Here is a 25,349-nt window from a genome sequence, read left to right on the forward strand (position 1 = left end):
CATGGCCATTTGAGAGAGTTCAGAGTAGCCCTTAGGTTAGCTCCAATAGGTCACAGTCTGGGAAATGAGAATCGGCCGTAATTTGCAGGTATGCCACCCGGACGCTATTATATAACTTCGTACTAGTCGTCATTGTGGGGGATTACGCGAGCAGAAGTGAGCAGCAGCGCAAGTTCCTCCAACCGTTTTGGCTCTACTGTGCAGACAAAACGAAATTTACAAGTCACAATTTATGCTACAGCAAGCAGTAGTAGCAGCCGCATCTGACATCTCCCGCGAAATGCACGAGGCGCACGCTTGTGTTTGGCCGCCGGAGGCGTCAGTCACCTTCTGGCGGGAGAAAGTGCTTGGAATATTTCTCCAGATTTTCGAAAGGCCCAGAGCGCGTGAGGATCTCCTGAAGGATGATTGCGAAGCTGTAGACGTCCCCCTTGACCGAGCCGCCAGGTACCTCCTCGCGCAGGTGTTCGGGAGCAGTCCACAGGAGGCTACCTGCGTTCCGAGCACGATGCGCTCAATCGACGGAGGCGGCAGAACTGACAGGGACGCACCATGAGGAGTGGGGATGATTACTGGGATGGAAGGTGGAATAAAATTTTGACCCATCATTCTTTTTTGTCGCTTTTATTGATTTGCTCCGGTTTTAATGTTTTAGACGCTGGTGATATCGCTGACACGCACGTTGCCAATAGGTAAAAAAAAAACGAGAAATCTCATCTGGCGCATTACGTTGAGGGATGTAGAATTCCTGCATGCAAGCCGCGCACATGTATGAGCAGTAGCTGTTTCAATCTGAAAAACAGGCATCGAAAACTTCAGCGCTTTAGTATACAGCGTTCCTTCCGATCGCCTTCCTACAGTCTTCGTTTCCGTTTGCCGAAGGCCACCTCTATCTTTCGTGCCATCGTGGACGCTATCGGCCACTGCCTATAGCACCTCTCATCCCGTTAGATCCACTTACTTTACTCTAGGCTGAAACCAGTTGTCGCACACTGAGAACGAGAGAAGCAAATTCGAGATGACTCAGCTTTTTTCTAGATTCGCTTCACGCCACGGTTAGCAAACAAGGTCCCAAAGCCGTGTGGGAAAACATTTTTTTTCATCATCATCATCATTTTATTTTATAAAACCAATACATCAAAACTTAATTAGACCAATAGCCTGCGCCCCGCCGCGGAGGCTCAGTGGTTAGGGCGCTCGACTACTGATCCGGAGTTCCCGGGTTCGAACCCGACCGCGGCGGCTGCGTTTTTATGGAGGAAAAACGCTAAGGCGCCCGTGTGCTGTGCGATGTCAGTGCACGTTAAAGATCCCCAGCTGGTCGAAATTACTCCGGAGCCCTCCACTATGGCACCTCTTTCTTCTTTCTTCTTTCACTCCCTCCTTTATCCCTTCCCTTACGGCGCGGTTCAGGTGTCCAACGATATATGAGACAGATACTGCGCCATTCCCTTTCTCCCCAAAACCAATTAAAAAAATAGCCAGTTTGGCTAGTGAAAGGTCCAAATACATAATATTCACTAAAGAATGGCAGACATTCAAAATACATGCACAAAAAGACGTGAGATGCTACAATAGCGGCATTGCACATATGTCAAGCACGTTACACAAGAAAAAATAGGTTTATGAATGTACAAAACTAAGCGCAAACTAAGCACAAGAAAGGAAGGCAATGTTGGCAAGCACAGGCGCCCATAAATGCGCCAGTGGGCGGAGAAAAATAAAGGGAAATGCCAGAAAGTAATTAAGCCGCGCGAAGCCCTAGCCTACATGGTTGAGGCTCGCACGCGAGTGCGCCACACGTAATACAGAATCCCGAAGCTGATGTGAGAAGTCGCTTTCGTTGCGACGCTGTTCGCCGTTCCAGCACTACGGTGGTCTGCAGGGCTACAACTGAAGTAGGCAACTCCACATAACTGCAGCGACGGGTTATAAGTGTCGCGGAAGTTATTTCAACGAGACTTATTTGATGTCGCAGGACTCCGGGAAGGTGGCGAGAAGGAGGAGGGCGGCAGCAGCCGAGCGTATATACGTACGGGGGTTTTCGATGTCGGGCGGCGTGACCTGCTTGCGCAGTTCGCGCAGGCCGAAGTTTGAGATCTTGACCACGAACCGGGCGTCAATGAGGCAGGCGGTGGACTTGAGGCGGCCGTGGTAGATGATGAAGCCACCGTGCAGGAAGCTCATGCCCTGCGTACCCGGCGGTTTTGCCGTTGTCTCCACGTTTTACGGTGGGGCGCAAGAAATTTGCACCCGTATCAGGCGGGCAAATTTAATGCCATTCAGTGCCTAATGCCTTACGTTATAGTGCGATTCGTACGCTGCTGCGCACACAGAATCTATGGCATTGGCCTTACTTACTATTAGTTCGACACAGCTCATTCGCCCATGAAATGCGTACTCTTGTTCTTATTCCTCCGAATTTCACGTGCGCGGCGCTGCCAATTGAGCTACGGCGGCGGTTGTGCATTCTTCTGCTTTTTGGCGGTATATTTGTGTTGTGTGTAACCTAACCTTGAGAGTGTTCACCGGTTTTTATGCTTTGCTCCGCTTAAAAATTTATTTCAGCTCGAATTATTTTTAACATTCACTTAGGAATTGAATGATGACAACAGGATGGCCACCGTCAGGACGAATATCTTCAGTTGCACCCATAAAAATTATTTCAGGTATGTGGATGTTCAGTTTGTGTCTGTAAAAGATACCGAGTTTTCACAGGTGACAAATGCGGTTTCAGGAGCGTTAGGTGCAAAAAACTCTGGTCCATATTTTCCATCCGATGTGGCAAAGAATAGTGAAATCCAGTCTTTTATTTGAGATCTAGTTTCGAAAGCGAACATTCACTTTCATCTTTGCTCCTTGAGGTCCCCCAAGGCTATTGTCACCTTCGGCCAAGTCATTCTAACCTTGTCAAGGCCAGAATCGCAGCGCCGTGTCTTTGATCTGCCTTGTTCAAAACATGCCACCATGCATGAGCTTACAGCTTACAGGGAACAATTCAGGCTGCCTTGTGAGACGTGCCCTCATTGTCCCAAGAAAGAGGCTACACGCGTCTGTTAAGAGTGGCCCTCTAGGCCAGTAACAAACTGAACCGAATTCGCTCAGCTGAGCACAGCTGAGCAAAACACAGAACACAACGTATCCCTGGCGCCCACGCTGCTACACAGAAAAATCTCTCTTCCGGCAGTCCACTGTCGCGAGCGCGACTCCTTTGTGCAAGATATAGCACGACTGTCCTGACGGAACGAAAATATCAGCTCGCGAAGGAAATATTCCTCGTCTTCCAGGCTGTGCATCGGCCGGCCCTCTATAACTAACCTTGCTGGGTGAGGGTTATCTCATTTTGAGCACGTGTAAACTTAATCTGTCGTGCTATAACTCCTCATTTTTTTGCACTGCGTTTTTTCTCTGATTCATTTACAAGTGCAGGGTTGGGCCGTCCGTTTTTCGTATTTCGTCCGCTTTCTAGTAATCATGAACAAAAATGGTAAACACAGAAGAAAAAGAGGAATTTCTTTTGTTTAACTTACCTCAACAATGTCGTTGATGATGGAGTACCGAAACGTCCAGTCTAATTTTAGAGACTCATTCTCCAGGAGGTCCTGAATGCGCATGCCAGGGAAAGGAAAGGTTTAAAAGCGACTCACCCAAGGGTCACACATGAAATCCGAAGCATCTTTGATCAATTGCACTGCGATGATCACTTAAAACTCAGCAATAGAAATGGGCACAAAACACAAAATACGATTGTTTTCTCACTGCAATTGAGGATACCACAAAGCTACCTTTGTAAACTTACAAGGGTTGTAGTTTTGTCCTACAGCGGCCAAAAATGTAACATTTTGGGCATAAATACACAGTTTACAGCCAGTGTTCTGTAACCTGTTCTGTACGACCGGACTGGACTGTAAACGAGTTCACAGCCCAATGCGGTCGCCGGAAAGGCAGCAGCAGCGGCTACGGCATAATTTGTTTTAGAGATACAACCGATAATCACTTGGTGTAACGACGGAGGTGGAACTAAACATTGCGGACGAATACCTTTTATTATTTTTTTTCAAGAATTCGCACTGAGAAGCGTCTTCTAGCAATAATTCTTAAAGCCACCCAAATGATAAGCGGCAGGTGTTTTAGCTTCAAAAGCCCTGTTTCACATAGGCATGCGGTATTAACATGGCGCTTCCCATAAAATTACGACTATGAAATCTAAACACCGATAACGATGCAATTCACAAATATACTTCTGTGTGGGGGGTATGGGTATGGCGCGCATGACTGCAGGTGATATAAACCATCCCGCTCAAATTCATCATTCGCTTCCCGTACTGAAGCTTTGCAAGTTGAACTTGGCCGCTTTCTGTCCGCGAAGCCTGACGAGAGCTCTTTCAGCGAAACCGAGATAAACTTTCAAGGCCGCTGCAAATGGCTTCTTGCGGTATTGAAGAGTCTATTTGCGGTTAAACTTGCTCGAAGCATGAGAAGAAGAAACTGGGCTGCATAGCGTATTTGTTTTTCTTTTTTGTGCTTCTGAGTAGAGGCGCGTGTCGTCCTAAACAAGGTGAAGGTCGCGCGCGGAAATTTCTCGTTACACAGCGCGCCCCATCCGCCTCCGATCAACAGACCTTTCACATATTTGGCCTCACTTTGCTTTGTGTGGAGGCTTTCCTGGGAGCCGCGCTGTGTGCTGAATTCACTTGAGCGGCTTCGCGGGGGCTCAATCAGCTTAATTGACCTCGAATAAGGCGCTCTTTTCCGCTTCCAGCGAGAGATGAAAGAAGAGCGCTTGCGGGGGCTGGAAAACAGCGGCTCGGTCGGTTTGCGATGGGCAAACTTCGCCAGCGCGCATGCAGCCCGGTACCTGCAAGCGGGATCGCAATGCGAAATTAGATTTGGGCCTCGAAATTGAAATGACGTCCACTTCGCGCGTTCGAATCTCCTCCCCCGCTCCGATGAATGAAGGTCGAAGTCTAACTACTGTCGCTCGAAGAGCGGCTGCTTGCTTTAGAGCGTGTCGCGATGCTACACGTGTCAGGTTAGTCACGGTGAACTCGTTCAAGTGCGCATACGCTGCTCCCCTGATCGGTTACCTTCGAGCAGCGCTCAGAGCAAGGCTGTTTGCGTCCATTGCACAACTCATTGAGACGCAGTTAAGGGTGCGTTCGAGTCGGTAAAACGCGGCAGAGACGGAAAAAAAACAACAACAAAACAGCGATGAATATATTGGTTAGGCGCGGGCTCGAAACTTTGCTGTCTGCTTCCTTCTATCACATAGTGCATTATGGTCGTTTTCTTCATATTATAATCTACATGCCGCCCTAATGACCTTCAGTAAGACGTATGTGTGTCAAGTTTCTTAGCTGTCATTAAATATTCACTTGATTGCAATGTTTTGTGAAAACAATGCCCACTGAATAAGCAAAACAGTATGTATACGCTGTTTTTCTGATGGAGCACTCGTCAGCGGTTCCAAAAACACGAGAAAACAAAAATAAACATGCAACTGCGGCGTCCAGCACAATAAGAATAAATAAAAAATACCTGAAATGTAAGAAGCGGTAGCAAAACTACCAATAAAGGATCATTACCTCGATTATATATTGTTGCTTGAAAAAAATCTAGTTAAATGTGTAGCAGTCAGAGGCTCTGTCGTGCCGAAATATAGTACTGTTGCGAACTTTTTTTTGGTTGCAACGTTAGAGTGAAGGTTCAAGTGTGAATAGGAAAAACAGCGTTAGCTGAGTGACACCATGGTCACAAATATTAATGGTCACGTCCAGCCGCTATGTTTGCTAGCCTTCCTCATGCTGGTGGTCGAAAATCCCCCCCCAACATGCGCTTCGATGAGGTGCTCTAGCCTCGGCAGATTTGCGGAGCCGTGTTGCTCGGATCTCAGGGAGGTCCGAACCTCTTAGTAGTAGGAATCGTTCCAATCAGAGTTCCCTTATTTAATGTTTATTTACCACGCATTTGAAATGTAGAGGAGGGGAGATGTGGGATAACTCTGCCTTCCCTGCAACGTACATACACTGGTTGCTCAGTTGACTAACCGGCCAACTTACTAGCTAATTGGTTCTACGGTAGACAGGAGGCAGGAAGGCGGGACTTTTCACTACACAAAACAAAACCGACGACGGCACTCTTATCGGAACATCAGCTACCGAACTGAACCCCCCCCCCCCTCTCTCTCTTCCATCGTAGTTTATTTTGCTTGGTGTAGCTAATTGGTTGATTTACGAAAACGCTGAGTAACATGACTAACCAGAATGAAGTGGAAAAATGTACCAACCTTCCTTTTGCTTAGCCTAAAATGCAGGTGCCAATAAAGAATGTCACGAGGCTTGGAACGTTCTGAGGGGCCCCGCAATTCACAGTTATCCTGCCAAACGCGCATAGCGCGTGGCGCCAGTTCCACGCTTGAAGAAAAATAAAGGCGCCGAAGCGTTCACTGATCGGAACAAAAGACTGCGAGCTCTCCGGTAGATCGGCAAGCCCCCCAGCATCCGCGCCACGCGTCATCGTGAGGCATGATCCGGAGCCAAGCACTGCGAAAAACGCGATGTTTGCCTCCCCTTTCCGCGCTTACTTCACTCGGAGGCGTTCTCGGCGGAGCATAAGGCGATTCTAAAGAGGAGCGCGCATGGCTTGTCCTTCGCCGATGTCAAGACGCTCCCGCGCGCTTTCCCTCCCAACCAGGACGGAGCTCGGATCAAAGCAAAGCTTTCGCCCGCGATGCTTTGCTGCGGGGCGTCTGCGCGGCTGAACGGAAAACGTCGCTTGCGCGCTCCTCCCGACCGGGGAACACGCAAAAACATGTTAAGACGGCCAAGGCTGGGCACGAGCCGCTTTCATCGAAAGCGGCACTGCCTGAGGAAAGGGACGCCACGTGGACGAACTTTGTATGGTCGCCGCGCGGGTTCGAGCCCTGTTTTCGTGCGGGGTTTGGGGAACGTGGACGAAAAGGAACTAGGCGGTTGTGTTTATACGTGCTCGCAGCTGTTCGAAGTGCCGAAAACTGTCGTATGCGTTGGAACGGCAGCAATTTCCTGCATGTGAACACGCATGGTATCTGCCCTGAGGAGCACACAAGACCAGCGCGTTCTTCTAAGTCTTCTAAGCCGGAAGTTCTTCTAAACCGGAAGAAAGCCGGCTGTGCGCAACATTCGCTCTAATCAAAAAAAATTATGCACGCTTAAGAGTGCATTTTCGTGTCTATAGCTCGCACCTTTGTACCCTCCCAAAAGGATGCAAACCATGGTTGTCACATCCGTATAGTGGGGGATGTGACAGTTAGAGTTGCACCCTTTTCCCGATTGCTTAATAGTTTTTTTTTCTATTTTTTTTTGCGTGCGCTTTTGGTGGGAAGTTGAGTATTCCCTACGAAATGACGCTGACGACCTGTCTAACTTTGCATTATAATTTCGGCTTTCTCAATTATAATTATGATACCCAGATGAGTCTCTCAAGGCATGTCTGAACCATTCAGCGATGGAGTCACATTTATAATGTCTGCATGATGTTCGCGGCGTGATTATGCTGAATGTATTCGTAAAAGAAAAATGAGCTTGCTAAAGGAGGCCAACCTTCAGCTAACTCGCTCGCACAGTAACACGGTGATATAGCATGTGAGACGTATTTATGCCAGAGGAACGCAAACATGTATAAGCGTTACTGGAATGAGGCATACAAAGCTACTGAGGTTACAGGGTTCAACAAGAAGTCACCACACCTGCGCACAGTGCGCACTTGCCCATGACAGCATACTTTATCCAAGTTTATATATGCCATTTGAGCGAGCCCCCCTTCGATGTCATTGATGCTTTGCAGTTCAGCTAAAACAATTAAATTAATTATTAAGCTGGCGCAAATCACAGTCATAGCTGCGCGCATCAAAGCTGCAGCTGGCTTTTAATGAAAAGCTCGAACAGCTCGCATCATTTTAAAAGCAAACTTGATTGAACAACTGCAAATTTCATAAAGTCTAAGAGTACCTGTACACCCTTACGCACCCTTGCACACAAAGGAGCTGCAACACCCTAGCACCCGTCCAACTTTAAAGGGTTCATGGGTGCATTAACGGTGCTAACGTGCTCAACGCATCCTTTAAAAAAAAAAGCACACACGAGAGAAAGGCTGTGGAAAGGATGCCGTCAGTAGTGCTACGCCTTTAAAGGGGCATTTTTTTTTGCTGTGTATAGAAATGTAGCTTCCGCTGGCGATAATTAAGTGATGGCGATAATCAAGCACCTCTCTACCCCTCTCCCTTATTTCGCCAAAAGCGATCCTTAAAGTGAGGAGGTTTTTTTTTTAATGAAATAAAATCCACCGAAACAGGAAGTAAGAAAAACGAGAAAAGTTGCTTACACAGGACCTTTCAAAACCCACGCTCGCTAACTATCCGCGCTCCACACTGCCGGATTCCATTCTGCCGAGCTGGCTTTTCTCTTTTCATAGTTTTGCAGGCCAACCGGTCAATCATCTTCAGCCGCCATCATGCCTGGAAAGATTCACCCTCCCCTTTCTAACACCATTCCCACTTCAGGCCCTCCTCCCTCTCACTGAGCCTTCCCCCTCGGAGTGAAGGCCCTACATAAACCTCGCCGATGATGAACGCTTTGCCCAGACGAAGAAAAGTCCCCTTGCCGAAACGTTGGCAAACACCCTGAGGCTTTCCCCTCCCTTTTTCACTTTGTGACTGTCCAGAAACCATCTGCCTAGCGTCTCTCTCTATCTCTACCATGCGTTGCATGTAAGTTAAAGTAATCTACAAAGTACTGAAAAATTGCACAAATAATTTGGTAATCAGCGCGCAAACTTTGGATTTGGATCTCTTCGATGGCAAACTGTCGATTTGACGCAGTTCTCTACCGAAAACTTAATTTCTACGTTAGTAAGTCAAGCTCTGTTTATAAAGTTTTTGCTTAAAATGATTACGTTGCGCATTTAACAGAAAAAAAAACATTTCAAACATTAATTGTGTGCAATCAGGGGCTGTGCATGCAAGCAAATATGTTGCAGTCAGGGGCACTGCAAGTAAATATGAATAGTAGGCTTCTGCCACAGGCGCTTGACAGCCTTCTTTACTTGTGTTCCAACTTAGACAGCGAAAAAATAAACTAGTTATAATGCGTGGGATCTATAATTTATCCAACTTCATTGTATCATCCTAAACTCATGATTAGCAGCAAAATGGTAGATACAGGCAGGCTACAAAGCGAGAGGACAACCGCTAGTGCTGTCGTTCTCTATCTGCGTTTGCCATCTGGTAAATAATGATGAATTTAGGAAGCCAGTACCAACTAGCGGAACAAAACACTTCAACGTTCAATGCAACAGAGTCGCATCCTTGTTCCTCGGTGACGGGGATAATGATGTCATCGTTATTGTCATGTTTTGGGTTCAGATCTTCCGCTGATCTCTTCATATCTTAGGCAGTCGATCGAAGCTGGCAAAAAAGACTTTCACAAGTGGATCTGGCTCATTCTGATCCGTGCTTGTGCAGGTTCCCGCTCATTTTTTTTTAAATTTGAAATAAGATTTACGCGCAGGTTTTCTAGGCGTTATATGGGGACAACTTTCGTTATCATAGTTTTTCCGAAGAAAAATATGTTTGTATTTGCTTCCCATTACAGTATAATTTGGTTGAGTTTCGGTTTGTGTGTTTGGCTCATTTTGAAGAAAAAAATCACCTTAAGTTGCAACTTGTGACGCCAGAGTGGAATCTTGGCAGCATTCAGGACTAACCGATTTCTCCTTCTTTTTATACGGGGCTTAAATATTTTAAGTATAAGGATGATGATGATTATGGAGTTTTATGGCGCAAGGGCATCTATGGCCAAAGAGCGCCATGACACAAGGTATTTTTGTTTTTCTTAATGTGGGGTCAAAGACCCATTTTCCAAAGCATTCCACCCTAAATAAGCCGAGCACCAGGCCAGGGGAAAGCTTGTGCCCATTGTATCCCGGCGACACTAGGGATCGAACTCCGAACCTCCCGCATGCGAGGCGGATGCTCAACCCCTTGGCCACCACTGCGGTTTAAGTAGAAGGGGTAGAGAGTTTAAATCACGGGGTGTTTTGCTTTGCGCCGGGCCAAGCCGCAGTTCGCGGCCCTTTTATTGCCCCGCGTCTTCCGGGCTTCGGCGAGCGGTGCGCAGAAGCCGTGCGTATGGGGAGCGTGCCAGCTTCTCTCACCCTGAGGCTCCCGCGGGGGCAGTACTCCATGACTAGTCCCACGTTGGGGTCCTCCGTCGTCAGCCCGACCAGGCGCACCAGGTTCTCGTGAGTCACGTCCCTCATCTGCGCACACGCATGCACGGCTGGAGCCCCTCGGGCCTGGCGGCGCCTCTTTGATCATCACGCGAGTGATGAGCGCGAGAGAAAAGAACCGCGTATCGACGGTGCTCTCCGAACGGAACTTCGAAGAGCAGCCGAGGCTGGAGAAAAGAAGCGATTCACCGTGCAGAAACAAACGCACGTTTGAATATTAAACTCGCCCGTCTCCACGGTGGCACAGGCGAATAAGCATGGGAGAATTGGTGCTGGTTTTTCAGCGCTGGCGAGGACGATAGGCTGGTTCGTTTACTTGCCCTGCTCCTTGCCTGAAAACAAAGGGCACTCACAAAATGCGCAGCGCGTGACGAGATAAAGAGGCCCACAGTGGGGGTCCAGTCGGTCTCCCTGCAAGCCTAAAGCATGCCACTCGAGCGGAAACCGGTAAAAGACAATATGTGACTCCCTGTAGAACACGGCATGCAAAGACGGGTTATAGCAAAATCTGACTTGATGCATAGCACAGGAAAGCGGACGAAGTTGTCTTTGGTCACGAATGACGCTGCGGCGGAACTTGTCACGGGGTGTGGCTGCAGGTATATAAAGACACAACTTGGGATTTAGAGTTAGAGCGCAGGTGCTGAGAAGTGGTGGCGTTTCCTCCTACGGCCTCTGACGGTGCGCTCGAAAATCAGTAATCTATGGCTACAGTGCTGCTCTTGGCGATGAGACGAATCCGGTGCACAGACGCACGTCTTAATCGCGTGAAAGTCGCGTGCAAGGGCTACGCGAGCAGTAGGCGGCAGAGCTGGTCCGTATTGATCCCGTGGCATCAAGGATTGTGATCTAAAATACCGCTTCTAAAGGAATGACGTGTTCGAAATGTGAACTACTATAACCATCACGGTGTTTGCGGAGCAGCCCAACTTGCTGGGCTCACTGCTTGCCTCTCTGCGATAGAGTGCAGTTTCCGGTCTACTTCCTGATCGCGTCTTAGAAATTTAATATATTTTCGATCCAAGAATGAAATAAAAATAAAAAAGAAGAAGTAATTTAGTAAAGGGAGAAAGAAGAAAGCCTGCATGGGCCGAAACATGCAAGTATTAGACAAGGCATTTTTTCCGAAAGAAGCCCCAAAGTTGCAGTAATTTGGTGAGGCCCAAAGTAACGTGAAAAAAAGAATAAGTATTACCTGTTTCAGCTCCAGCAGTATGGTTCGAGTGGCAGTGAACTTGGCCATACGGATCGTCTTCACCGCAACGGTCATACCCTGTGGGAAAGGCCAGTTGTGATGCACGTTGCAGGCCGCCTGGCGGCTTCCCTGTTTAACACAGGATGTCGAGGCGACGCGAACCACACGCTGTCTACTTTCACGCATTCATGGGATATAAGGCCGTTCAACAAAACTAACTGAGGTTCGATAAACAGGGCCATATGGAGGGTGTTTCACCTAAGACTTTAAACGATTTTTAAAAATAGGCTTTTTGAGTTAGAAGACCTCTCTTTTTTTATTTTTTTTTCTCTCGTTCTATTGTCAAAGTGCACTGTGCACGTGCACCAAGCTGGTTCACTTAAATACACTGGGGCAAGCTCGGGGCGCTTTGTGTCACTCATTCTTGGTGGCATTTTCTTCGGTTCACGTAAACCGCTTTCAACTGCTTGCCTGTTGAACAGGAGCGTTCGGCTGCCGAGCATGAGTTAGCGCGGGCCGGGGCAGCTGCATGTCGACAACGGTAGAATGAAAAAAAAGAAAGGAAAACGTCGTTACCCTAAGATTTTGGTGCACATTAAAGAACACCAGGCAGTCGAAGTGAATCGCGAGTGCTTTAGTAAACCACGCCTCACATCTGGCAGTTCCCGGTTGGCACGGGAAAACCACACAAAGTATATAAGGCGGTTTTAAGCCAACCACTTCCTGTAGCGCCGCAGCGGTGGCTGAGTGGTAGAGGCGCTCGGCTGCTGACCCGAAAGACGCGGGTTCAATCCCGACCGCGGCGGTCGAATTTCGACGGAGGAGAAATTCTAGAGGCCCGTGTACTGTGCGATGTCAGTGCATGTTAAAGAACCCCAGGTGGTCGAAATTTCGGGAGCCCTTCGCTACGGCGTCCCTCATAGCCTTTGGGACGTTAAACTCCCATAAACCATAAACCAAAGCTTCTTGTAGCGGTGTTAAGCCAGAATAGGAGCACTGCGATGTTTACAATTATACGTTGCAGCCTAGCAAGAAATACAGTGGCGACAAATGCGTAAGCCTGTTTTCTCCTTACCTTCTGGCTCGGCGTTGCAGTCTCGGGAACTACATCGATCCGCATCATCGGAAAATGAGCACGCGCCAAAAGGCTCTCGCACACGTCACTATAGATTGCCACACACCGGTCGTAACGAGGGCTGTCTGCGTCCGGGCAGGGAGCCGATGTACTGCGCAAAAGGATTATAATGCCGTGGCTTCGCTCGGAACGGAAGCGGCTCCCCCACCGCTCAGCCGCCTCGGCGTCTACGCACCGTTATGCTCGCATTTTGGGAACGCCAAAAAGGGCTCGAGAAACATTTAAAGCCCGTCTCGCCTTTGAATTCGGCCCGGCGCTTTCGTTTATGGCCGCATTTTATGCGCCGCCTTTGGCTTCGCAAGGATGTCACCGCGCAGCTCGATGTTTACTCGCTTCTTAAACATATTTTTTCATCCGCTCTGGAGGAAGTCACTTTGTGCTTTTTCTTGAAAGATATCTCCGCGAGCGGTATCGTTCAGTTCGTTTTTTTTATTTTCTTTGGCTCCCGCCACCGAGCGAGGGAGTGCGAAAAGCCGGATGGGGATTGAATTTGCTTTAGTTTAGTCCTTCCGCGGAAGCGTTGCGTTATCGCAGTGGTTGTGCGAAACAATGCGTCCAGCCAGCGGAAGTTGAACCGCATGACTTTTTTTTTTCTTTCGGAACAAAAGGGCGCTTCTACCGTGCGTCGCTGACTTGTTTGTTTTCTGTGTGCGTCGTCGGAGATGCGCAAATGCATTAATTGTGCGCACGCTAAACAGCTCAGCGAGCTCTGACGGAAGGCACAGTGTATGAAGATACATTCGATGCTATTCCAGCCGGAAGAAGAGACGAGAAATTTGTAACCAGCTGATCCACATTTTTTGCTTTACACAATTTCGCTGTTCACCTGTACGAACAGTGAGTTCATGATAAATTAAAATAAAAATAAAGAGACATGTTGTTGTCTCTAAGATAGAAGCCATGTTTAGCGACTCAGTGGTGTCACTCTTACCTTGTAAATTCCGACGTGGACATCACCGTAACAGCCTTGAGTGGAGCAGGCACCCCCGAATCTCTGCACGAAGGTCACGGGGATAAAACATAAGCGTTAAAAAATAGTTACCGAAAGATTGTGCAAGAGACTTCCGTACCGCACCGCCATTCCCTTAAAAACGTGGGCGCTGACACGTGTTCGGCATTGCTGGGTATAATAATATGCGATTATTAACTTGAGAACCAGCTCATGAGAAAAGGGGAACAAAGAAAATAAACACACCTTAGAGAAGTAATTCGCGGATAGGCGTGGACAGTGGTGTGCTCCTTATTAAGGCCTTCTCATGAAGACATGGCGAGAGATGTATTAAAATGAGCAAAACTTAACTGACTCGTCGGAAGGGTACAGCCGAGAAGACGGCAGGCAAGTTCCAATAAAAAAAAAACAACGCGTACCATAGCTCTCGCTATGCTAGGTACTACATCCTTCCTTCCGTCGAGAGACGGCCGGGCGACTGACTGGGCAAACGTCGCGAGCATTTACTGTTGACGGCATGGCGTGGCTGCTCGAACAGCTTTCGGGTGACAGCAAAGAACGGCCGCGAGCGCCGCCGTCGCGCGTCCGAATTCGTGCAGGTGAATCGCAGCGCGCACACAGCGCGGGAAACAGTGCAACTCACGGGCGAGCCCTTGGACAGGCCTTCGTCGTTGGTGGCGAGGCTACTAGCAGACTTCCGGCTTCTCTCCGGAAAAGAGATGTCCTCCCACTTGATGCTCCACCAGAAGTTTGCTAGTTGCGTCTCCAGCTGCACCCTCCGGTAGAACAGGAGGGCGACTATGGCCATACCGAAGAAACTCAGCAGCGTCACCAGCGTCACCACAATCAGCAGCGTGGGCGATTCTGCGCGAGCACGTCCAGCCGTCATGCCACCAGGCAGGCTGTGCGCATTTAACTGGTGGCTCTCTTTCCCTCAATGCTTCCACAGGCGCCGTCGTTATGTCGGCTACGTAAGTAAAAAAAAACTGAAAGTTTTGCTCGCAACCACATCGGCAGCGGTAGCGTTGATCCCCTCTGCATATCTGGGAGGAAGTCCCTCGTAGGCTGGCAGCGTTTTTGTGACTCCAGAGACAGTCGGTACTGCCTCATGGTACTCACTAGCAAGTTGATTTGCATTATGTCAAGGAATTGCGACAACAGTGGGGCCGACAGCACTTTTTAGTGGCTTTCGCCTCTCTGGTAAAGACCTAGTTAGAGCAGCTAGCTGCCCGGACACTCGCAAATGAGCACAGGGTGTTTAGATGCCATCGTGACTAACGCTGAAACTGACGCTGCCAGAGTGCGAAGTCTTCCTGCATGCAGCTCGACTTTAACTAGCTGGCGCGTGCCGTCTTGTCTCCCTCGCCCCCTTCATATATCCTTAGAATTGTAACTGCTACCTAGAGACCTTCTCTTTGGTGAGACTTTGCTATGTCGCCTGTGGTCATTACAAATGCCTGTTTGTATATTGCTGCAACTGCAGACACTCCGGTGTGCAACAAGATGCGGCTGTCATAAAGTGCGCGTCTTCTCTGCGCCTGCCCTCGCTACGACGTTCAAAACCTGACTGTTGCTGACTCATATTTTCTAGCGCTTAGTGAACACAATGGACAAGAACACAAATACACAGGACGTACAGAGGACTAGCGTACGTCCTGTGTATTTGTGTTCTTGTCCACTGTGTTCACTAAGCGCTAGAAAATATGAGTTCAAACAATATCCAACTAGCCCAAGTTTCTGCCTTACTGTTGCTGACATTGCGGGCCGGAGCCTCATCGCTCAATTGCGAAGGAAGTCAGTTTACCGACTTCGGAGACCATTCGTACAGTCGTGTTGTGCTCCCTGCTACGTGCGGGTCTGTTTTTCCATCTTTCTATATTCGCTTCTTAATTCTCTTCTCTAGTGTACGAAACCTTTATCTGTTCTCACTCCGGTGCCAGCATTTGTCTAAAACTAAAATCTCCGTAGCATATTGCACGCTAGTCGCACGTCACAACTGTATATCCGAACATGATAGCATGGGATCAGCTTGTAGTAGGTTCCTAGTCCAATCCCTTTATTTCACGAAAAACTGCAAAAAAATTAGTGCGTTCAAGTGGTAACTGAAGTGCCAACAAGCCTATCCAGTTCGTGAAAAATAACTACATGTTTCTCTCCATTGTGTTGTGTCACGAAATCATTGTATCGATCGCCGGCCTGGAGCAATCGCTGCAGAGGGCTCACTGAGTGAACCGAGCGAGGAGAAGAGGAAGGCGCACTTGGCCTCGCACCTTTTCGCTGGCAATGCGGGGCGTCCCCCAGGAAACCGCATTCGGGTACATCTCGCGGCGGCTCGGTCCGCTGACCCGGCCAGTAGATAGTCGCATTCTCCACCGGCACCAGCACCTGTCGCGCTCCGTGGTATACGGCCACGGGCTGCGATTCGTGCCGCAAATATAACGACATTTGATTACGTACTCGCCAGCCAGCGGCTCCGTACAGGCACTGTCTGAACTTTTGGTCCTACATCTATGCCACGTGGTCAGCCATACTGACTCTGACACACAACACTCACCTGCATTTCAAGTGTGGCAGGGTCGAGAGCCTTCAGTGCGTACTCCGCGATGCGATCCCCGTTCGCGTTGAAGTGAATTTTGCCCGTCAGTCCTGCGCCGAAAAGGAGCGTGAGCGGCGCTTTTCGTTGCTGACTGACTCAACTGACAATGATTTCCAGCGTCGTGCACAAATCTACAAGTCGTTATTACTGTACATGCAAGCGCAAGAATTTATTACCATGCATGCTGTGTTCTTATCGCTGGAATTGATGGCTGAACACAATGTAAGGTTATTCAAACGAATAAACGTTTTGAAATTAACCGCGTGTCACCCTGCGTCGTTACTATCATTGGTGTTTCCCGGAAGCACAAGCTGCCAATATATTAAAGAAAAGACCACCTTGGCCTGCTCTTGATTTATATCTAAACGACCATTTTAAGCGGTCGCTCGTAACCAAAGGAGATGCTTAGATGGCAATGAACTGAACTCATCCCATCTACATGCAGTAACTCCGAATGTTTTATAAGCTCAGTCACGGCATCTTAATTTGCTTATGTTTTGTTGGCAGTGCCATGACGCGTGGCTTTTAGCGTTGTGGACACAGTGCACACGGCTACTGTGGTACTTCTCGGGTCAAACAACGCGAAGAGCCCACAAGAAAAGCAGTCGACTTCAAGAAGGTTTTGAGCTGAGGCGTGGTGTCAAAGGACCGCTGGCTGCAGCAGCCCTCTGGCCACGTAATGACTTTCACCGCTCGGATTTTCACCGAATGCAGCCAAATTCTCCAATATGCTATTTCAATTAACTCCGAGATAGCGGCGTAGTCGCCTCATTACCGTATCTCGTGCTGTTCATGATGAGGTCTATGAGTGCTCGACCGTCCATGGGGTCCCCACCGTTGGCGAGCGTCTCGTTCAGCGCCCAGGCGTAGAGGTGGACGCAGTCGTAGAAACCCGCGATGAGCACGTTGACCTGTAAGACGCGCATCGTGTCGGCACCTGCGGCGTAATCTACTGCGAGGCTACTGCATCCGCGGTTCCACTCACGATGGAGTCTTCTATGGTGGTGTTGAACTCTTTCCGCGAGTTATCCACCACCTGGCGCACGAACTTCTTGTACTCGGGGCTAGTGGGGATCTTGAGCGACAGAATCATCAGGGCCTCGTACATTTTGCGGACCTCCTGCGCACACGATGAAAGGCACGGAACGAAGGCCGAAAGAGTTATGACCCTGCTTAGCGGTTTGTCACCTAGCATCACTAAGAGGAGCCCGCTATCAGTACGACCTGCTTTCGAGGCCTGCTCAAGGTAGATTTCTGCACAGATGTTGAACTTGCGCACACAACTGTGAAACAAATGAATGCATGAATATTGAATGAGGGCTCGTGCCTCGTGTAGACGACCCGTTATAATCGGCTGTCTGCATTCTTCGAGAAAGGGGGGGGGGGGGGGGCATGGAGGTCCTGAAGCGTTTCCACCAGGGCTTCAAGCCAGTCCCACGCGATTGGTGAGGGACCGACGGCCTGGAACACGTACCTGATGTATTGTGCATGTCTGGCGGAGTGACTGAGTCGTCTGATTAGTGGTGATCTGAAATGTCTATTTAGTCCTGATGAGCACGCTACTTGGCGAGCAGGTTATCAATTAAAGCCGCGTCAGCTCTTTCTCTATGCTCAATGATTACAGTACGAACAAACTGATGCGCTCTTAATAACTCTGAAGTATGGTGGTAAAAACTGAATAACAGAGCGCGCTATAGATCTTGGAAGAAGAAATAATAAAAAATGAAAAACTTTCGCCTCGCTTTTTAGCAGGAAAAGACGGGAAAAGTTTTGGTGAAACGATGAGGAAACGGGGAAGTGGCAAGGCCCATGCATGCGCGCTTGTGCAGTGTATGTGTGCTACTCATAGATACCGTGTTCCGTGGGTCCCCTTCTTTGTACCAAGAGAACTCTCCGAAGTAGCGCTCGTTCTTGTAGGGCTCGGCCGTGAGAAAGGCGAATTGCCCATCGTGCATGCCCAAGTCGTAGGCGTCCAGAAGCAGCTGTCGGATCACCTGTGGGTGCCACACTTAGGTGAGCAGTCGTGGTAGAAGGTACGTGAAAACTGCACTGAGAGGAAGTTAGCAAAATGCAAAGCCACTTTACATGTCTATGAATGTTCCCCTGGTTCTCTGTAGAGCTCATGCGGTGGGTAGGCCTAAGAGAATTGGCAGCGCAAAAAAGAAAGGGCTGGTGCATTTTGTGGTGGTGGTAGAAGGAATTTAAAACCTCGACCTGCACACGGGCTGTGATAGACGCTGTAGTAGAAGGTTCGAGATTAGTTTCGATGACCTGGGATTCTTTAACGTGCATTGTTTCTGCACATCGCCTCCACAGAATTGCGACCGTTAAGATATGATCCAGCGTCCTACGGCTCAGCAGCTGAACGCCAACGCCGTGAGTTGACGCCTTTTGCGTTCCTTTGCCAGTCCTGTCTGTTTTCTTGTTTTGCACTGCCAAGAGCCTTGCATCATGCTCGAACGACTGTTCAGCTCAGGGCAGCCTCTGCTTACCGGTTGGGTAAGTTTTCTTTTCGTGGAGCCGATTGACCACTGTCACCACAAACCAATTCTCTATTAACTCACTTCTCGCTGCAGAATTTCGCAAAGGCCACAGCTCGTGATACGAAGGTCCAGTACCTGCTCATGTTCCTGCCCTTTTCTCAGCATACGATCGCTATGAGCTTCGTACGCTGTCTTTACGTGTTTTTGGCACCCGAGCACAATGCACGATTACAGCAGTAAAACATGCTGTCAGACACCATGAAGATTTGCGCAAAAAACCACGACATATAGAAAAAGAAAAAAGACAGGATAAGCGTCATTTTATGTCTTGTCTTTTCATGTCGTGGTTTTTGCAGCAATCTTCATGGAGTTATAAGTATCTTACCAACTATCCTGACAACAATTCTTGCTAAAGTAATCCAAGTACATCTGGCACAGCCTGTACACTCACTCACATGCTCGTTACCAATTTCAAGTGTTTATTTTGAGGCGGGCACCTTCTGCGGTTTTTTACGCTTCGCTATGGCTGTCAATTAGTGTACCTTATACGACTGAACACGCAGCAAAATTACATGAGAGCAGAGAACCTGCATTGCTGAGCGCTTATATAGTTTCCTTCACGGGTCTTGCATAATGCGAGAAGACTGCGGGGTGGAAACGAAAGAGAAACACGAATGTCCACGGTGGCCGTGTGGACTAAAAGGCGGGCATGCGCCGAAGGACCAAGTTTCAGACCTCGCCGTCGCCTGCCAGCAGGAAGACGCGCGCGTACGAGCGGCCTTCAACCAGCAGCGAGGTGTAGTTGACGGAGGAGCGGGTGGAGTCGAAGTCGCGGAAGACGGCGCGCACTCCTGTGTCCGGATCAGCGAACAGGCCCTCCAGCGCTCGCCGCAGCTGTCTGAAGAAGGACTGCGAGCTGTCCGACAGCACCGCCAGGTGCCGCCAGCCGAAGTGGCGCAGCACCTGCACCAGCGGTGCACGAGAGGTGTTGACTCGTTGTTCGCTCTCCAGGGGGCAATCTGTGTGTGCACTCTTGTCATTCACTTGAGTGCGCCCGGGGGGCATGGTCAGAGAAACACGCTTTCGCTCAGCTGTCCTCGGCTTCCTGGTTGGGTACATGGAGCGCAGTTTTTTTATGATGACCAGGATGTCGAGGTTACTAGGAATAAGTACCGACGAACAGAACGTACAGTTGCCTTTCGCATAGCTAGGGGCAAGTCCCGTCACCATCTTCAGAGACAGAGGAAATAGTGAAATAATGTGAAGTAATGATAATGCGAATAGTGAAGTAATGTGGGTTATTTTTAACCAGTGATAACCAGTGAGGACTAGCACAATAAATGACTCGCGATCGGGAGCGCGAGAAATGGTCGCCGAACATCCTCGAGCGAGAGCTCCAACACTGCCCTCCCGCGCTGAAAACAAGACGGTGGCACTTACCTGCAGAAAGGCGTCCCGCAGCGCGTTGATGGTGAGCGCGAGGCGCACCAGAGTGCCGTAGATGGTGCGGTCCTCGAACTGGGCGCCGACGCCGGCCGCCGTGCACACGGGCACGTTCCAGTACGAGGCGAGGCGGCCCACCGAGTCCACGGCCATGGAGCAGCCGGGCCCCACGAAGGCCGCCACGCCGCCGCTCAGAAACTCCTCGGCCGCGTAGTTTCCCGCGTAGTTGTTGATGCACGACGTGTAGCCACGCCGGCCGATCAGCTCGAACGCGATGTGCGGGTACAACTTGCGCACCTGCGGTGAACGCCTCGCTTGGCACTCGCTCCCTTGGTGCGTTCATGGTGGCTATATTTTATTACGCAACTTTTTTGACTTTACGCCTCAAACTCATACGTCTCAAGGCGACTGTAATCGTCAGCAAACAGGCAAAAGTATTAGAGCATCCTTCGGAGTGGCTGTGTATGCCTTCCAAAATACCTACATAGGGTCATTTTTTAGTCGCTGTCCGACGTGCGACTAGCGAGGTTAAGAAACACCCTTTAATTTCGAATTCATAGCAGCCGTGCACTGTCGCCCCATTTCCAGTGAACATTCGCATGGAGACTGCGTCGGAGTTTGCTACTTTCCGTAGGGCTAATAGTGCCGTCTACCTTTACTTTCTGGTATATTAAGATTTCGCCTTTCGCGACGACGGCGGCCCGGGCATTGAAAAGTGTATATTGTGCCCCCTGGGTTACTTTTTCGCGGTAACCGGAACGTCGAGGTCAAGCTGCACTGTCCAATCGTGTAGCGTCTTGCGGCTCCGGGCGTTCGGCGAAGCCTCAGGGTCCCGGCAATTACCTCGACCGTAAATCAGCCGCGCGGCAGCGATGGGGCCCGCGAGGATTGCCGCAGCCGCGGATATTGGTTCATCCCGATGGCGGAGGGCACACGAGCGCTCAGCCCGGGGGCCCGGCTTAAGGCGGCCATATTTCTCCGGACCCTGATCCACTGCCGCTTGCCTCTGTTATTTTTAGGGGAGGCCTCCTGTTCCGCTCGCGTGAACCCGCGGCCACTCGCTCGAGGAGCGTACCTTGCCTGCTCGCTTCCAAACCCGCATCATGGGGGCAGACATGCTGGCTCTTGCGCAAGCTTTGGTATATTAAACATTCTTCTGCCGAAGCCGGGGGGAGGGGGGGGGGGGGTCGGACTCGCGTAGGCACGGCGCTTGGTGGCGTATTTTGTTTTATAGCGCGCTCGTCGGCGCCACTCGCTCGCTTTGTCCGAAAAAAATACAGGGGAAAAGGTCAGACCGCTTGATTTGAACGCGACGTCTCGACAACGTACTCCGGCTGGAGAGCGCTCTCAGAGCTGGGCAGGCAGCCTGCCCCCGCCCCCCCACCCCCACCCCACCCTCTCTCCGACCGGAGCGAGGATCTTACTCGGCTCCAGCGCATGCGGCCGCCACGACGAAAGTTGACGATGGATGTAACCGACGCGGTCACATCCGCGGCCGCCCTCCTATCCTGGTGAACCCGGGAAGGGGGCCCGAGAGACGGGGTTAAAATTCGGCTACGATGTTTGGTTTCTGCGGTGTATGTAGTTGCACCAGACGCAGGATCGCGAAGTGACTTTCGCACGATAATGCGTATCTGATTCGACTACAAAGAAGTAATTGTTGGTAGCCGAATCACAGGCGCATTATCATTGTAAACGCGATAGCAAACAAACACCGCTTCGTAAGCAACGCTCAAATGCGACAGGCCAAATCCCGTGAGGGAACAAGCCGAAATTCGCCAACAGTTGTGCGAGGATGTCCGGGAACTTGAAAAGCATTCCAAACTAATCGTTTTCCTGCACGCGCATGGACGCAGAAAGATGTCCGAAGCGAAATTTTCCCGCGTAGGCACTCGTCGGGGCGCGCGAGCGCCCAACTGCAGGCACAAATAAAGTTTGCTCTAATCCAATCCAATCCGCATAGGGCAGTTAGTCATCTATATCGCTATCTATTTTCGAGCTTCTCGCTTAAGAGAGGAAACGCCCAATTAAAATGCCGCAGAACGCACACAAACAAAAAGAACCCGCCGCTTATTGTTCATAAAGTCTCCAAAAATAAGTCACACCACGCAGCATGGCAGCACGAAACCGAGACGCTGGAAACCGAAGCCGGTCATAAATGCGGTAGGTAACCAAGGTGTATGCTCACGCCACGGTGGCTCAGTGGTTAGGGCGCTCGGCTACTGATCCGGAGTTCTCGGGTTCAAACCCGACCACGGCGGCAGCGTTTCGATGGAGGCGAAACGCAAAGGCGCCCGTATGCTGTGCGATCCCCAGGTGTTCGAAATTATTCTGGAGCCCTCCACTACGGCTCCTCTTCTTTCATTCCCTCCTTTACCTCTTCCCTTACGGTGCGGTTCAGGTGTCCAACGATATATGATACAGATACTGCGCCATTTCCTTTCCCCCAAAACTAGTTGTCATTTTTTTCCGGGTTCCTTTCTTCTTTCACTCTCTCCTTTATCCCTTCCCTTACGGCGCGGTTCAGGTGTCCAACGATATATGAGACAGATACTGCGCCATTTCCTTTCCCCAAAAACCAATTATTATTATTAGCACCAAATACGGATTGAACAAGTTCTACCTGTGCAATACCCGCCCCTCTTGAGTGTCACATGACTATACAGTCATGACTGTACATGGCGTGCAGTGTCACATGACGTTACCTCTTTTCTGTGGTGCTCCACCTTCCCAACTCAGCCCGTAGAAGAGTTCCGAGGACAGAAAGCACCTGAGGATGACAGTATTGCCACAGGACATTCCGGACGATGCATGCCATGCGGCCACGACGGCATTGCAAAAGGCTTCGCATGTCGCTCTTCATCAACGACCTCACTGGTACGTAGCGACATGTTCTTGGCCCTGTTGCCATTCACACTAGCGCTATTGGCTGGCAGCACTTTGCCGCTTCTTAGGCTTAGACTGGCCATTTTATGCACCATATTTAACACGCTCGACACTTGTCAGGATTCCGGAGGACGTAGAGCTTTGATACCAGCCGTAGTGTACGCAGTGCATAAGTACAATGCCTGCCGTACCCACTGAGGTAAGCTCCGAATTCCTGTTCGCCACGGCACGCGCCCTGTCTGCACCAGGGGGCGCAGGCGCCTTTTCAGCGCTTAGAATCTAATGCCAGGGTTTTCGCTTAGCGCGTGTGTCTACCATTTCACGGCGTCCGAATGAATAATTCCAGTTTATACGGAAGCCTTTGCGAAGTGCGTGAGTGAGTGTGGCAGTAAACTAGTGCGTGGCCGGAAAACATGCCTCAAAGAAGCTAAGGAACGAGACAGATAACACGAAGACAGTAGACGGCAGCAGCTTCCAGATTGATTTCTCAGTCCAGTTTGCTTTCAGTTCGCGGTCTTGAAAAATGAGTCCTTCGACCGACCTCATGCATATTTTTAAAAGGCGAATTAAGCTAGGTTAAAGAAGTGGTTTCATGCGTCTAGTATGTGCTCATATGCACCTATATTTCACCTCTTGCGTATCACGGCTGTGGGCAAGAATCGCATTCCACGCATTGTGCTCCCTTCGGGCCCGCGTGATCAACTTGATAAACAGTGCTCGTGTTGCCCATCTTCCTTGTCCCGTCTTTCGCGCTGTTTCTGAAGATGAACTCCCACCAACTAGCACTTGCCCATGTAATCAATGCGCAGGACAGTTGATCGCAAACAATAAAGTTTCAAGTAATTTTAAGTCGCCTGCACCAGCATGCAATTTCTCTTCTCGCAGACACTCGGAGCACTTGGCTGGTTACCTGGCTAAGTTCCCCGCAGATATAGGTATACCTCGTGACTGACGCCCTCTATAGATTACGCGGTGAGTCCGAGTTATAAAGTGATTTTGAATGTAATGTTAAATTCTTTTGTCTTTATGTTGATTGGTTTATAGAGCTTAACGTCCCAAAGCGACTCAGACTATCAGAGACGCCGTAGTGGAGGGCTCCTGATAATTTATACCACCTGGAATTGTTTAACGTGCACTGGTATTGCACAGTACGCGGGCCTCTAGCATTTCACCTCGATCGCAATGCGACCGCCGCGGACGTGATCGAACCCGCGTCTTTCGGGCCAGCAGCCGAGCGCCATAATCAATTTGAACTGGCACATGCCGCGGCGGGCAGTTTGCTCACTTCCGGTGGGCAGGTTGTGATGACGCCGCAAGGGCACGTGACCTATGTGGTCCACCTGCCTCCTAGGTTGCCAGAGTCATGCTCGGGCTTTTTCGTTGACACGCCGATGCCGACAACGCCTACGCCGGATTTTCTGGAGAAGGGGGACCTTTAACGCTGTCGCGCTAAAAGATTAACACAAGTGACTCGTGACCGGAGCGGAAGAATTGTGAGGCACGGCAAATTCTAGGCATATTTCATTTTTCGGACCGGGGGTCCGAAAAATGCTTTTTGTGCTTTTGAACTAATGGCTGTTGTCCCTTGACTATTTTTTACCTTAACTCTATTCCAAGGTTCGTTTCTGGCTGATCCTTCATATAAAGTTGTCATTATTTTTTTTGTCTATGGAGTTTAACGTCCCAGACCATTTTTTTTCAAACAATTGCTTCTGTTCAATAACTTAAGACAGTAATACACCGCGAGGCTTACGTGCACACAAAAGCGCCAGCTTTTGTTTATTGCGAACCCGTAATTTATGTGTGCTGTTCTCTTCTTCGAGCTGCGCGAAAATCTTTCCGAGCTTTATGATCTTAAAATTCTTTCATTTTTTTTTTTCTTTTGGAGGCTAGTGCGGAAGAAGCTTGAGGAGGTCTGCATTCAGGAACTTCCATGACTTCCAAAAGGAGCGGACTTTAACACCATTGAGAACGTGTGGGCCCTCATGAAACAACTGGCAAGAAGGAACCTGCATGGAGAGTCACCAAATCTGCTTTGGAAGGCTGTGCAAGACGAATGGACGTGACTCCTAGGCCTCCTTGACTTCGCAAGCAGCCTCTATGCCTCGCTGCTCCCACACATGCAATGTCGTGGAGGCTGTACGCAAAACAGGACCCCTGTACGGACAGGACCCCTGTTCCTGTATGTAAAAAACAGGACCCCTTATCCAAAATTATTCACGGGTACCTTGCTAGAAAGCAATTTTGACCTAACCAAGATGGCGGAGCTCACGAGATGAGCTGCGAAGGCTACAAAATATCCAGGATTGAGAGAAAATATCCAGTATCCAATATACACAAAGTGATTTTGTAGCATGAGCTACACTGGCCGAGGTTGAGCAGCTTCGCGTGGCTCC

At 49.6% G+C, this 25,349-nt stretch overlaps 1 protein-coding gene across 1 annotated transcript in view; it reads right to left on the minus strand.

Annotated features, from left to right (window-relative positions):
- Window positions 1-25,349, minus strand: part of LOC144111914 (atrial natriuretic peptide receptor 1-like) — a 47,083-nt gene that overhangs the window by 16,369 nt on the left and 5,365 nt on the right. The window contains exons 2-15 of the mRNA XM_077644959.1: window positions 20,065-20,364; window positions 19,360-19,587; window positions 17,995-18,135; window positions 17,127-17,261; window positions 16,917-17,052; window positions 16,100-16,191; window positions 15,816-15,960; window positions 14,189-14,409; window positions 13,528-13,590; window positions 11,462-11,539; window positions 10,192-10,296; window positions 3,531-3,602; window positions 2,037-2,190; window positions 328-492 (exon numbers count right to left, since the gene is read on the minus strand). Of these exons, the coding sequence (XP_077501085.1) occupies window positions 328-492; window positions 2,037-2,190; window positions 3,531-3,602; window positions 10,192-10,296; window positions 11,462-11,539; window positions 13,528-13,590; window positions 14,189-14,409; window positions 15,816-15,960; window positions 16,100-16,191; window positions 16,917-17,052; window positions 17,127-17,261; window positions 17,995-18,135; window positions 19,360-19,587; window positions 20,065-20,364 (2,035 nt within the window). The remainder of the gene's footprint in view (window positions 1-327; window positions 493-2,036; window positions 2,191-3,530; window positions 3,603-10,191; window positions 10,297-11,461; window positions 11,540-13,527; window positions 13,591-14,188; window positions 14,410-15,815; window positions 15,961-16,099; window positions 16,192-16,916; window positions 17,053-17,126; window positions 17,262-17,994; window positions 18,136-19,359; window positions 19,588-20,064; window positions 20,365-25,349) is intronic.

Source organism: Amblyomma americanum, chromosome 1 (genome assembly GCF_052857255.1).
Source record: "Amblyomma americanum isolate KBUSLIRL-KWMA chromosome 1, ASM5285725v1, whole genome shotgun sequence".
NCBI classification, from domain to species: Eukaryota; Metazoa; Arthropoda; class Arachnida; order Ixodida; family Ixodidae; genus Amblyomma; species Amblyomma americanum.